Genomic DNA, 15,368 nt, shown 5'->3' with positions numbered 1-15,368 from the left:
CTGAACATTAACACCAGTCAAGAATAACGTTTTTATATAACATGCTCAGGAGGAAAAGGATGCTTGCAGATTAAAAACCTGCATTCAATACTTTCACTTTCATTTCTACAGTAAGAACTGTTATAGGTTCCAAGCACCTCATTTGTGCAAAAAGGGGAGGAGATAAATTCAGTAGGAAGTGAAATGGTACAAAAGGGAATGCTTACAAAACACTTAGCATCAACAGACTATAACAACTAGGACATATTTCTTCATAGAGTTAAAAGCAATGTCTTGCATTCATTAGAAAAAGCTGTCCTGTGTATCAGGTAAGAGATGTCTTTATTAGTTTAACTTGTGTAAATGTGATTTTAAGATGATGTGGTTTATTTATTTGAGTAATATAGCTAACTTTGTATAACTAAAGAGATTATGACATCTTGAAAGAATGTTGAGATGCAGTTGTAAGAAGTAAATGCAAAACTGTTTTAAATTGTTTTATTGTATTTTTCTAAAATTAGTATTATTTTTTTAAACAGTCTTTTGCTGGCATTAAAGCCAGAATTATAACAGTTACTTAGAATACATAGAAGGGAAGACTGTATGTCATTTACAAATTTAGTTTAACTGAAGCAATTAACATGTTTGTTTATGTTTTATGGGGGTTTTTTCCCCCAAAAGACAGACGATAGTTTATGAATGCTTACATTTAAATTATTCTTCTAGTATGCTGGAAGTAAATACATGCTGGTAATAAAACACTGTGATATTAAGTTAACATATAGTACTACATCTACATCTACATATAGTACGAGGAAGGTTCTAAGTTTCAATTAGTTCATTATAAAAACAAGAAGCTTTGTTTTTGGTGCTTCAGTGCAAACACTAGAACCAGGAAGTATATTGTCATTAACATGATGGCAGAGGGAGTGGTATTGATAGAGGCGGTACAACACATCAGTTTCACTGTGGCTTTTGGACCATGTTATTTAGGTTTTTATACAATACAATCTAGTGAGCAAACTGACTGGGACCAGGAGACATCTTAAAGCATGTGTTATTGTATAATGTACTACAGTAACACAATATGTACTGTAGAATGCTGAAATAATTTAGTTCTGGGAGTAATATGTGAATATGTAAACACTTATGTAGTCAGAGAAACATTTTATAATTTATAAGATAAATGATATCCTTCAATAAATAACACACATTACTACTTTACACAAGTGTTTTGTAATTTGATGAGGCTCTGGGTTTATTCTACTTTGAAGAGATTTCTTTACATTAATATGGTACTAATTATACTTCAGCTTATTCAGAATGAATAAAGTTGGTTGGAATTTTGAAAGAATATTTAAACTTGAGAAATGTTCACTTCAGAACTAAAATAGTTTTAATAGACCCCTGTACCTTTTAAATATTAACCTACTGTATTGTACTGTGAATACCAAAGAACGCTGGTTAAGACATTTTCTCCATGGCAACAGCTTAGCATTGCCCACAATCTAACAGGTTATCCAGTTGGCAGTTGGATAAATTAGTTCAGATAATCAAGAGATTACTGTGTTTTACAAGAAATGGACGCCTTTTGATTTTTAATTGATATTCTGATTACAGTTGGGCATCTTGTTAATATGCATATTGTAGTGTTCCTGGTTGCCGCAGGCAGGCACATCACACTGGGCGAGGCAATCCACACACAGGCGGAAGGCGGGCGCGAACCCGAGACCTCTCGCACTGAAGCATAGCGCCGATACCGCTGTACAAAAGAACCGGCTCCTTTGCAAGGAGCATATATCGGGCTTATGTCTCTGTGTATGATTACGTCACCTACCAGCCCTCCTGCTGCCTTCCCCCATGCATGCTACAATATTTTGAGTTCAGCAACTGGCGACAGACCATAATATAATTTAATGTATGCATACTGCTCTCTTTTGCAGTTGTTTATCAGGTTTTTAATAAATAAATATTTAGTTCTGCAGTTAATTGTCCTATCAGTAGACTATCATGGGGTTTCCATGCAAGTCAATTTACACGTGAAATGGCGATGCGCCTGCACGTTTGGGAGAATTACTCTGGTAAATCAGGTTTGTGGCCGAAAAAAACAGCCAAAGAGAAGGATACACACAGGAAAACCCATGCCGAGTTTCGCATGGAAACCCGCATTTCACGTGTAAATGTTAATGAGCGTGTTTATCCTTAACTAGAAATATTGCAAGGTAGCAGGTCAGTTGTTACTGTGGATTCCAAGACGGCAGAAAGTAGTGGCTGAGGGGGGATTTTATGGTTAGCAGTGGAGTAGTTCACCTTAATGCTAATGCGGGCGGTCTTTTTTATTATTGTTTTTTTGCTGTGTCTGGTCTGTCATGTTGTATATATCTTGTGGGTTTACAGTTCTGTATAAAACCACTTATAGTATGTTTGAGAATACCCTTGCTGTAAAAACTACACTAAAGTTAAACACGAAGAGCAAGTGAGCTGCTTAACTGAATGAATTCCCGTCCATTTTTTGATCCCAGCTATGTCCAAAGACAATGCTAGTCTGCCCTCCACGTTAATAAATATAGTTTGTGAACTGGATGTCATAAGCCAGCTCGATCGCCCAAAACAGCGCAACAACATCCAAGTTGTTGATGCCCTCTCAGAACTGACCAAATGAAATTGAAAATGAACATATTGATTGTGTTTTATTTGTTTGCATCATTAATATTTAATACAGCAGTAAATCCAACACAACTTAAAAGAAAGGAGAGCATCTCTGACAGCACAAGACTCCTCAAATTGAAAAACAATTTGGTCAAGAGCAGTAAAGCACATTATTAACCAAGCAGGCACAGGGTATTTTGCTTTATTACAGCAGCTTAGATTCACTCGTGTACCAGTTCTCTGCGCATGGAAACCACATTTTCACAAAATGTCACTAGTAATCTTCAAAAACAGCACGAGTACTTTACGCATAACTCATTTACATATCAACCCACACCTTTCCCATTCATTTGCATGACGTCGGGTGAAAAGCCCGGTTTACTTGAGTAAAATAAACTGAACGAATGGAAACCCAAAAAAAATCATTTTACACAACACATTTTTCTCGTGTAAATGTCTCGAGTTAAAAAAAAAAAAACTTTTCGAGGGTGGGGTCCAGTTATTGTTTATGAGTTTTGTCATTCCTGCTGAAAGCTGGTGAATCATTTTCCATTCAGAGTTCTTATATCTAGAAGAAGCACACACAGAAACAACAGTGTGCCTCCAATTCCAGAACCTTCTTGTTATGAAATGGTCTGGGTTATCTCAGTGTAATCTAGGAACATCATTTACGTTTTTTGTATGCACAATTTTCATATTCAGGATGTGTTGACTGCATTGGTGAGTGTGTTTGTAAATGATTGCCTGGTGATGCCATTGCTCCTTGTAAACAAGGCCTGTCACGGAGCTCCACAGTATGGTTCTTTTGATGTAGTGATGAAGGCTGTAGTTTTTGGTAGAAGTAAGTAAAAACACACAAAAAAAATGTGTTTGTTTATTTATTTATTTATTTATTTATTTATGTATTTATTGTTTGCTTGTACACTGGATGTTTATACAACAGCTTTATTTTATTAATGTTCTTTATCAAAGCTCATACTGAATTTATGAAGTTTATTTTAGTATTTCCTAGTTTTCTACAAAGAATGTTTGTACAAAGAAAGGGTGTGCATGTAACAGACCCACAGTCCTTTGCTGTGTTTCTGATACAATTTCTTCTTGTTTTCCAGTTAAGAAAATGGAGGCGGTTCACCGGGATGTCCTTGATCTCCTAAAACTAAACCCGGACGGCATTCACCTGAAGAAACTCGCTGTGACCTACAGTCAGAGATACAAAAGAAACCTGACAGTCTCCACTTTGGGGTTCCCTTCTTTGACTGCCTTTATAGAGTCAATGAAGGATGAACTGCACTTAGAAGGGGAACTTATCCTCCTCGGTGCAGACCACAGGCCTAAGAACAGGGATCCCACACCTGCAGCTGCAGTCAAACCCAAGCCACCGATGGCAGCTGCTGCTGTGACAAAACAGCCAAGCCCTCAACCAGCTGACACCTCTGGGGCAAGAGGTAATTACAAGCAACATGTCACTCAAAGACACAGAGGGAATACTCCTATATACTGTGGACATAGTGGTCTACTTTTTCATAATTCTGCTCGCTGTAATTTTCTCTTTACATAAGCAGGGCTTACTGACACATTTGTTATAATTGTCTGTGGTTAGAGGCACAAGGTGATAACGCCCAAGTTGCAGCATATTGTACATGTGGGTCTGTCTCTGAGCAAGACTGAGCAAGGTGAAATTCTGTGAAAAATGTGCTGTTTCTGGGGGTGGGGGGGGGGGGGACTTACCTGTGAGTTATCAGGCCATCAGTATTTTGTTTTTCAAGACTATAAATATAACTCATCGACATCTGCTGTAGAGCTTCTGGGTGTAAAGACTTGGTCGTGGGATCAAAGGACGCCTACACTCACCTTCGTTTCTCCTAAGCGGTAATGGTGAGGGAGCATTATTGCACATCCTAAATCAGTGAAATACAGTAGAACCTAAGAGATCCGGTCCTCTAAGATGTGATATCCTCTACTAACTGAAGGACCTCATTTATACATGCTGGTACCAATTGAACGGTACAGATGGAAACTGATCAGCGCTTGTCTTATCAGTAAATTCAGCTCTTGACAGGACAAAATAGATGCAGTTGGATATAAAAACCAGGCGCTAGAAAAGACGAGAGGGTTATTGTTGCAGACCTGGAGGCAGGCAAAAAGACTGGGAATGCAGTTTCACCTTTTAGATGGTAAAACAAGAAAGCGAGTGATTAATATATTTACTGTACCATTAAAAAGCTGAAACAAGATTTGTGTTTGAGTTAACGCGCACTTTGGTGCAAAAAAATAAAGTAAATATTGTCGGATTTCAATTTGTTAATTACTAAATACTTGCAGTGCTTTATTTTTAATAATGCCTTTTTTTTTTTTTAACTGATTTTCTTTGTATAGTAAACAACACTAAACAACAATCCGGACCTCGCAAGGAAGCTCAGGCTTGAATTTCTGGGTGTTAGATGATGATGATAATATTGTAAATGAATTAAGAATTGACACAAAGCTTTATTTTTATTCTTCAAGCACCTCAACAGAAGACGCCAGCTGCACCCAGGTCCAGCATATTGTCTTCTATAGTCTCTTTGAGCCCTAGCCCTCCAACAACGAAACTGACTGAAGAACAGCTACTCCAGAATGTGACAGAGCTGGTCAAAATATACCCGGCTGCTTCTGTGTCTTTGGTTCAGCTTCAGAACGCTTACTATTTGCATTACAAGACTCCATTGCCTCTGCAACTATACATCTCTCTTTACAATGCAGTTGCCATCCAACAAATACAAGAAACGACTCCTGGTGTTCAAGCACAGCCAGCTGTGAACAGCCCTGCAGGTAAGATGGAACCAATAAATATTGTGTTCTTGTTTGTAACCTTGAACACTCAATAGTAATGAGGGGATGTTCAGTTAGTGGATCATCTGCTTCAGAAATAGTTTACCATTCGCTAACACACAGCTTGATAACAATATCCCCTATAGCTATAAAACAATTACATTCCAATATAAGAACCAAGAGGCTGTTATTATATATAATGATATATCCTTCTTCAAAAAACCATACAGTGCATTACCGGTGATCATTAAAACAGATTATGTTTTAAGTCAGCTTCAGGTCTACAAATATCCATTAAATAAAAATCTAAGCCTATACAAATCGTTGGCCAGTCCAACCGATTTCATCGACTACAATTGGAAATTACACTTGTATTGTAGCATACAAGAATATCATGCAAGTCTTTGTTAAACCAATGTGTTGTAATCTTGCAGTTTGCTGTACGATTGCACAGTGTACAAACATAGGAACCTGCAATGAATGGGTGTTCCAATATACCATCAATGTGTAATGTGTAAAATGTCCAGTGGGTGGGCTCAGAACTTAAAATTTACTCCCAGAATTCCTGTCACAAGTAGGCTGCTTTACCTGGTGCACATAAGAATACTTGGCAGGCCTGGCACTGGACTTTCCCTTGTCACAGGAATGCAGCTCAAACACGTCTGAACAATATTCTTGTGCCTCATCCATCAGGCACATTGCCATCTGTATTCATTTCTAATCAGCCCTGAGGAGTAGCTGAGTCATCGCTCACATTATAGAATAGCTCAGTAAAACTGTAATGAGCTTTGCACTTTGTAGTCTGCTGTATAAAGTATATCTGGGTACATACTGTACACTGTTGGCACTGTTTTATATCAATGTTATTAAATTAATGTTTAAAAACTTGGTATTCTTTAGCACAGAATCTTTCCATAAGTATGTCACATTTATATTTTTCGGTACCTCTTGTTTTGCTAGCAATGTGCACTTGACGCTTTTGTCACTTACTAATATAAATTCCCTTTGGCTGGTCTAGCCTGCATCACAGGTGTACAGCAGGCAACTAGAATTGAAGAGCAGCTCCATAACTCATAGTCAAACACCTTAACATAGACCTTAAAAGATAGAATATTTGAGGAATTGCAATAAGAACAACTCAGTAATTTCAAACTTCATAAGAAGGTAAGGGTACAGTAAAATTAATGATCTAAACAGAAAGCCATTAAAATAGGACCCTCCCACATACAGATATACACTAAAGACACTTGCATTGATATCAGCCAGTTTAGATGAATTGAATAGCACCCCTTAAGTTTTAAATAATGACATTACTTAACAATAATGATTCCAGAATCGACGCAGTTGAAGGCCATCACCCCTCCGAAGACCACCACAGAAGGTCCATCGCAGGTTTTCCAGTGGCAGCCCGTGGCTGCGTCCCCACCTCCTTCCTTGAAGTCAGCAGACTTCCCAGAGCTGGGAGGAAAGATCTCCAAATCGGAGCAGAAGAAGCTGAAGGAAGAAGCCATGAAAAAACAGAAGAGCAGCACCCCTGTGTTCAAAGATGCGTACCACTCCCAGATGAGAGAAATGCACACTTCCAACATGCAGGACATAGAAGCTTTGCAAGCAGGTGATATGATGGGTGGAGGTCGGAGAAGAGTAAGCGTGGAGGAAGCAAACGCCTTGGCAACAGAGTTCATCCGGGCCATTGCATCAGAGGGAGAGCACGTCACCATAGAGAAGGTGTGTGGCAATCGTACATTATAGAGCTGCAGTTTGCCTGTTAATCTAATAAGATGTGATTGTAAACCGCTGGTTCGAACTTCCTTTTAATGTGTTCCTTTTTAGGTTATATCGAGGATCTGCAGACATTTAAGAACCCCGGCACTGCAGCGCTGTGGAATCATACCACAACGAGACCTTCCTGCAATTAAAGAGCTTTCTCGTACCCTCAGGGAAATCAACATCTTCATTGAGGTGTGGGTTGCTTTTATATATTTATTTTGGTTAAAAGATTATAATAGAAAACAGTATAAACCTAATGGAACGGAACTGGAAAAAACCACTTTGGTTCTACAGTTATCGTTATAGACTAGAGTAAACACTATGAACATAAAAATATCTCACCAGGCTTCTGAACCTTGGAGGCACAGGTCCAGTCTGGGAAGGGGACCTAATCAATAGGGGTCATTGAAGCCTGATGAGGCAAACTAGCCCAAACCGTCTTTTCCTGCTGGAGTGCAAAGGTCAAGGAAGCCCACAGCCAAGATTGGTAACTTGTAGCAAGGCAGATTTAAAGCACGCTCTCTGAGATGATCCACTAGAGATCCTTTCCCTACGAATGAGTATTTGAATGTTATGGATGAGTGACAACATGTTGCTCTGTAACCATTTGCATTTCTTTAAAAGGCTTTCGAAGCAGTTCGGACAGTATGCACCCTGCACGAGATCGGAGAGTGCTTGGCTGGACTGAAAAATAAGAAACGCTTTGAAGAACTAGAACTTGGCCCCTTGTGCAAGCTCCCATTGATCTACAAGATGTTTAAAGTTCCCAGCACCATCAAGGATGAGGATATACATGAAATTGAGACAGTGGATATCTTAAAGGTAAAACATTTTCCAGTGATATTTTATTACGTTCAGATTACAAGCAGTTGACATATCTCGTGTATGTTTGTTTGGTGGCTACCTCTAATCAAGTTGCAAGTCTATTTCTTGTGCACACTTTACCGTCCTACAAAGAATGCAAGAGATAATAAATACAAATTCTTTGAAATTGACATTGAGTGCGAGATCTACACACTCAGCAAAATTATAAGTGTAGGTTACTACTAATAGGATTCAATGGTTACTTAAAATATATTCTATGACTGTCAGGTGTATTTCTTATTCTCCTAGAACCTCCAGTATTAAGAGCCATCAAATACAAACACTATCACAAAAGTACATTTTTGTTAAAGACATAAATTGAGACTTATTTATTCAGGTGTTTTTTCTTAGTTTTTTTCAATATTTTTTTTATATTCCTCCATTGTACCGGTCTTGGTTATTGGCTTGTGTTCTGCAGAGTCTGCGTGCCTATATGAGAGAACAACGCGCCTACAGAAGTAAAGTGGATCTGGCCGAGTTCATGCAGTTCGTGGTGGATCAGTATAACTGTGACTCTCCCTACGAGCTGGGGATCAGAATCCAAAGCGTCGCTCTATCAGTCTCCGTAAGATCGATGTCTTTTTTTTTTTACTTTTTCATTTTAAATTTTGAAGGAATGAAACTGAATACAACACATGTTTATCCAGTATGATTGTATACTTCTACAACTGGATTCACACATCCTGATTATCACGGCTCTCTGGCTACCTTACCTATAGTCACACTGGGTACTTAGATTAGTGCTAACCGGGGTCTGTGGAACTAGCTGCTGCTGTTTTAAAGTAGTTGCATTTTTTTTTATTTTTTAAACAGACGCTGAGGAAAGCACAAAATTCTGAGCATACGTCGATGGATAAAGCCCGGGCGATAATCGAGAAGGAAATCGAAGAAGAAGCTCAGAGCAAAATGAGAAAGATCAAGAAAAGTCTGTTCGACCCGGCTAATGGGCCCCAGCTGTTCTCCACCGGGGGCAGCATTGAGCTGCGGAGGAAATACGCCAGCCTGACCGCTGCCGAGGTTGTGCTGGAGGTCTTCAACAACGCAGGGGGCGTCTTCAACAAAAAGATGACCAAGGTACTGCAGTGATCCAAGACAATACACTGAAGTCTGCTTCATTTATAGCAGTATAAATCAATGTCTTCTTGCCTCTAACTGCAATAGTATATATCACCGGTCCCCCTTTTCCTCTATTCTGCCTTTGGTTCTCTGCTTATGTTTTATACTTCAATTTGAACTATGCAGCTATCTGAAAGAATGCTATAGAATAAATAGTTGCTGCTGCTTCCTGGTCCCAAACCACTTCCTGTGCTGCAGCGCAGTTTCACTCACTGCATTTATCAGGCCGTGTGACCTTTATTTTTAGTGTAACATCCGTTTTTTCATTTGTGTCAGGTACAGAAAAAAAAGCCTTCCTAAGTAAACCTCCAAATTGAAACAAAACAGGAAGGCCTTCAGGAATTATTCAAAATTCAAAAATATATCTGCGCTTTAGAGTTGTATGTATATCTAAACAATCTCTTGTTATTTTGTGTAACCTGTACTGAACTGAGATACTCCTAGAAACTACAGTAAATACATTTAAAGTATTTTTCAGTGTCTTTAATGTTGGAACTAGACCCAGAATTTTCTGACTCCATTCGAATGGGATTTGAATTGTGCTCCGGTATTTTGACGTATACAGCATGTGCCACAGTACTTGTTTGCTATATATTCCTGTCCTTTGTTCTCTTTAGCATGTCCAGGACTTCTTGTTAAGGGTGATGGGAGACCGCTTGGCTATGGCATTGTTCCAGTTAGCCATTTGCTGTGGATCCCTGGAGGTCCCTCAGGACTTGGTAGCCAAAGAGAAAAACTACAAGCCTGCTGAACCAAAGGAACAAAAAAACAATGTTCAGCCACCTAGCGAGGGTAGGGGTTTTATTCATGTGAATGCATGTTGGTTCCCAATTCTCAATGCAAAACAGCTATTACTGTGTCATTGCTGGAGGGTTTAATTTAACAAAGATGAAGCCCATTTGCCTGCAAAGCAGATTGTAATGGCCTGTGTTTTCCTATTTCCTTTATTAATTTGTGTTGAAAGCACCCCATTTTAGGTAAACCTCCCAGGTTAAGGGACATGATGAAAAATAATGTAATCTGATAGTTAAAGGAACATTGAAACAGGTGTAATTACACAGAGTGTGATTTTTACCTTATTGAATGATGTCATGCCTTTATTTACAGCATAGAGGGAAATTTGTTTTATAAATTGGTGGTTTTGTAGTAGAACAGTTTGATATTCATATCACGATTTCCATGACTTTCAGCTGAGGTGAAACAAAATCTACATAAGCACCTGTCTAACTGCAACGGACTCCTCAACCTGTCCTATTTATCTAAAATCGAGAAGAAAATCCTGGAGCATTTTAAGTTTGAAGAGTTTGTCAACATGGATCAGGGCACCTTCCTTGAATTTCTGGTGAAGCACTCCCAGGTATTTTAAAGTCTCACCCCTTCATAGTTGTATGGTCCAGTGGTTAAAGAAAAGGGCTTGTAGCCAGGAGGTCCCCGGTTCAAATCCCACCTTAGCCACTGACTCATTGTGTGACCCTGAGCAAGTCACTTAACCTCCTTGTGCTCCGTCTTTCGGGTGAGACGTAGTTGTAAGTGACTCTGCAGCTGATGCATAGTTCACACACCCTAGTCTCTGTAAGTCGCCTTGGATAAAGGCGTCTGCTGAATAAACAAATAATAATAATAATAATAATAATAATAATAATAATAATAAATTAGTCAGCCTGGCCTACAGTGCTAAAGCATTCCTGCTGGGCTAAAGTAGTGCATTTATTAAAAGGGATTGGTCTTTCCGACGTATTGCAAATTATATGGGCATGAGAGAAGGTAAATGACATTGACCGAACCACAAGTAATTAATTGCTTAATGTGGTATTGTTTATGTGTTACTGAACTAATATAGGTTTCGGTCTTTTTGGCGTTTTCGCAAGCCGCACAGTTGCTGCAGGGGAAAAAAGCAATAGACCCATCCAAAGTGCCAGATCGGTTCTTACTAGCATATGTATCGGCACGTACCAAAGCATCTCTCAGGTTCCTTCCCCTAGAATATGTAAACAGCAGCACGGTATTAAGTCTTTTTACCAGTATTGTCTGTAGATAAGACATGCCAATGTTTTTTTTCACAATGTTGTACAGCAAACACAGGAGAAATTGTCCTTATTAGTCTTTGTACAACTAAGACGTTTTGATCTATCTAGTAAATGGTCCTTTCTTAGTGCCTCGTTCAGCCAATATTTTGAATATCCTCTCACAAGAAATTGTTCATAGAGCCTCTGGTCTTCAAATTCAAAATCTTCATCTTTTGTACAGATATGTATCACCCTTAAAAACTGACTATATGGAAGGCCTCTTTTCTGAGGCACAGTGTGATGACTCCATATGCACCTTTGAAGCTGAGATCCCCTCTTAATCTTCAGCTGTCCTCTTTATTTCTGCAGATTTTGCAGGAGGTTGGTGGAGCTGCCTTAGTCCTTAGCAATCAAGACTCCAGGATTTGCAGCTACAGACCCAGTCAGCAGGACATCTACGATCTGATCAGGCAGTGCGGCGTAGCAGACCAAGAGAGAGTGAGTTAGTGTAAACTGGATTGGATGAGAGGAGGAAACAGATCACTAAACTGAGCGTCTGTCACCTGCCGTGTCTAAACACTAGGACACTGAAATCGAACTGTCATCTTTCACTTTAAAAGTGATTGTATGTAACAAAATAACGCCACCAGCGTTCCCCTCAATGCACATCAATCCACTGATATAGGTGCACAGTTTGGATAGACATGTACTGCACTTTCATTTCAAACCATCCTGTCTGGTACTACACTAGGCTAAAGTAGATCTCAGTTTGCAAGCTTTGCTTCAGAGTGCCTTGCGCTCATGGTCACCTGGAGAGGGTAATTGTCCCCACCCCTGATAAATGTGATCAATACTAAACAGAGTGTGATAATAAGCAAAGTGATGATAATAGGCAGAGGGTGGCATTAGCAGAGGTTAATTTATGCGGGTTATGCTGACAAATGAGCAATTGAAGGCTATATCTTGGAAACCACTTGCCTGATTTTTATGATCCTGTGCATGGGCATTTCTTACTTAAGGTGATGTAGTTTTTCATGTATAAGTGATGCTTTGCAGGGGAAATATAATACAGTTACTGAAATGCTGTGCCTTCATTTGTTTTCTTTACTGATACATTTTTTTTTCATATCCTAGTTCCATGACATTGAATCTGCTTTGTGCAGCCACTACAAAGTGAAAGACAGCCGAGAACTGGGATATGGATCATTAGCGACTCTGGTGAACATAGTCCAGCGACAGAACAAACTGCACGATGGCAGCCCCAGCAATCAAACAAGCCTGGTGCGTTACGAGGCTGCACTGCTCATCAAAGACTCAAGGTCAGACTCCTGTTTACTGCACTACTGTTTCTCAGTATTGATGACTTATTACACTGCTTGAACTGACAATAAACAACATTTTTATGAAATAACATGACACAGAAAATGGAGATAATAATGTTCATAAATGATAATAATCATTTAAGTTCACATATGATAAGAGTTTAAAGTAATTATAGCTAACAAAAAAAATTCCATCGATCTTAACCATTTTGACTAACATTTAGGTCTCGAATATGCACGTTTTATAGGAACACATGTTATAGCAGACTTGTAGTTTAATTTTGAAACATGATATCTGGTACTACTGTAGGTTAAATAAATCTTTGTTTGCAAGTTTGGCCTTCCAGGAAGTCTATTACTGCTTTACTTCCTTGGCCATTTCACCTCAGCTGTGTCTTCTGGGTTCAAAGCATATTACTGGGTGAAAGCATGTCAGTCAACAGGAGAAGAAGCTCAAGCAGCTGATTGGTTATTGACAGGAAAGAAGCCAGTGAAGGGGTGGGAATAATTTCACCCTCCTGGTGTAATGACCCTGGAAGTGCAAGCCTGTTAAAAGTATGGCTTGCAAACAGATTTCTTTAACCTAGAGTTGTACCAGATATTACATGTTAGCTAAGAATCATTTCTACATTTTAGCCAGTAGTAAAGTGCTAGTTCCAATATATGGTGACCCTCACAGTGAGTGTTAATGATTTTTTTATTTTTTTATTATTATTAAATAGTTCAACAATACAATATAGGAAGCAGTTAAACAGTTCTAAAGCTAATATGATTACAAGTAAACGAAGGCCAGCTGCCCCCTATTGATATTGCAACTGAGAAACCGTGTAATGTACTCCGTTGATGTTGTAATTAAAGTTTACAGGTTTTAGTTCTGCCGAGGGCGTTGATTTGATCAACATATACCCCGCTGGGATTAGCCACAGCTAAATTGTTTTAAAGCATTTTATTGGGAGCCACCCTGGATTGCTTCAATCACAGCTGTGGTTTGTCCTGGCGGGGTATAAATTGATCAAATCAAACCCATAGGTACCATAAATCCTCATTTGGAGGGATTTAGATATCATGAAACATGAAAACTTGCCTATAATTTACCTACCTACATACATGCATACATACATACAAGGACTTGGAAGGTGACATTGAGAGAAGTTATACCATTGTCATTAATATTTCAGACTTGCCTGGTCTCAATGATTGCTTCTGTCATTAACTCTTTGCAACCACAGCTGTCTCTCTTAGCGACCGCATTCCTTTCATTTTGCCATTGCTGATACACTCCAGTGAACAAAATCTTGGAGCAGCTTACCAACATGATTGTCCTCACTACTGTGGCACCTGTTCGATGTGCATGTGATCTTTCTCCATTTCTGGTAGACTGTTTGCAGTTGTGCTGCTCATACAGCTCTATAAGGCTGCAGGGATCACATGTCGCATGATCAACCTAATTTGCACGTCTTATTTAGGGTAAGGCCAAATTGGGTAGACGGGGCCTAATGAATTAGTCAGACAGTGTACTTGCGTACATACACAAACACATTCCTTGTTAGTATATGGGCATGTGTTACACTGAAAATCGTGTCAACATGTTGTTGTGTATGAATGAACCCTTGCTGTTGTTCAGGCATGGCTTGTCTGCGGCTAACGATGCAGTGGGTCTCCTTGGAGACGTGAGCAGAGACACGGCCCTGGCCTGTTTACTGAACACCCCCCTGCTGGAGGACCTGGCAGACTGGTCTCAGTGGGAGCTGGTTTTCGAACCCCAATATGGAGACCTGAAGGATTTTATCGAGAGGAACTTCGGCAGAAAAGTGACCAGGCTCGGGGACGAAAGTGAGAAGTTGTTTTAATAAACTCCCAATGCCAATACTGTGGTTTTTGTTGTTTAATAGGACACAATAATATTTCATTTTGAAACTTAATTGACATTACATAAGCAAGACTTTATTCAGTTTTTACAGCTATAGGTCAGCATTTACCAATTTTCACCCCAAATGTGGCCTCCTCAGGTATGTGAAAATACAGAATCCATCAAATTACATTTGGTAGATAAATGTAAGTAAATAAATAAAAACAAAATTGTACTGGTGCAGTATTGGTATGTCTGCTTAGCATACTTAATTATAATAATAGATCTGTATTTCACTCAATGTATTATTATTTATTTATTATTATTATTATTATTTATTTCTTAGCAGACGCCCTTATCCAGGGCGACTTACAATCGCAAGCAAATACAAATACATTCAAGTGTTACAATATAAGTCATACAATAAGAACAAGAAATACAATAATTCTCAAGTGTGACAAACCACAATTCAATAATACAGCAGATAATAGTGAAAGTTACATCAGGATATGATTAAATAGTGATAGTTACATCAGGATATGATTAAGTACAAAATACTACAGATTAAACACTTGGCAGATTACAATATTCTGAGGTACAGGATTAAATGCAGTAAAATAGGGGGCGGATAAGAGCAAAATAAAGCATATTTAAATGAAGGGTGATAGTGTCCCAGGATACAACAGAGGAGTTCTACAGGTGCTGTTTGAAGAGGTGAGTCTTAAGGAGGCGCCGGAATGTGGTCAGGGACTGGGCAGTCCTGACATCTGTAGGAAGGTCGTTCCACCACTGCGGAGCAAGGGTGGAGAAGGAGCGGGCTCGGGAGGCAGGGGAGCGTAGCGGAGGTAGAGCCAGTCTTCTAGTGCAGGCGGAGCGGAGGTCGAGTGGGGGTGTAGGGAGAGATGAGGGTCTGGAGGTAGCTGGGTGCAGTCTGATCAAGGCATCTGTAGGCTAGTAAATGTAACCTCTAAATCGGTGCCATTACAATGCAAAAAGTGTGAA

General features: G+C 39.3%; 1 protein-coding gene across 2 annotated transcripts in view; it reads left to right on the top strand.

The window, feature by feature from the left end:
* Positions 1-15,368, top strand: part of LOC117423499 (uncharacterized) — a 63,220-nt gene that overhangs the window by 6,766 nt on the left and 41,086 nt on the right. Inside the window, exons 1-13 of one of the 2 annotated variants that reach the window (XM_034039386.3) lie at positions 187-308; positions 3,738-4,073; positions 5,134-5,439; positions 6,773-7,167; positions 7,273-7,401; positions 7,834-8,031; positions 8,492-8,638; positions 8,887-9,147; positions 9,807-9,981; positions 10,380-10,546; positions 11,565-11,693; positions 12,330-12,514; positions 14,142-14,350. In XM_034039386.3, the coding sequence (XP_033895277.3) occupies positions 3,746-4,073; positions 5,134-5,439; positions 6,773-7,167; positions 7,273-7,401; positions 7,834-8,031; positions 8,492-8,638; positions 8,887-9,147; positions 9,807-9,981; positions 10,380-10,546; positions 11,565-11,693; positions 12,330-12,514; positions 14,142-14,350 (2,629 nt within the window). In that variant the 5' untranslated portion in view covers positions 187-308; positions 3,738-3,745. Of the gene's footprint in view, positions 1-186; positions 309-3,737; positions 4,074-5,133; positions 5,440-6,772; positions 7,168-7,272; positions 7,402-7,833; positions 8,032-8,491; positions 8,639-8,886; positions 9,148-9,806; positions 9,982-10,379; positions 10,547-11,564; positions 11,694-12,329; positions 12,515-14,141; positions 14,351-15,368 lie in introns of those variants that run through there. The other variant, XM_034039384.3, reaches the window with a different exon arrangement.

The sequence above is a fragment of the Acipenser ruthenus genome, chromosome 17, assembly GCF_902713425.1.
Source record: "Acipenser ruthenus chromosome 17, fAciRut3.2 maternal haplotype, whole genome shotgun sequence".
NCBI classification, from domain to species: domain Eukaryota; kingdom Metazoa; phylum Chordata; class Actinopteri; order Acipenseriformes; family Acipenseridae; genus Acipenser; species Acipenser ruthenus.
This window is presented reverse-complemented; position numbering and strand designations above follow the sequence as displayed.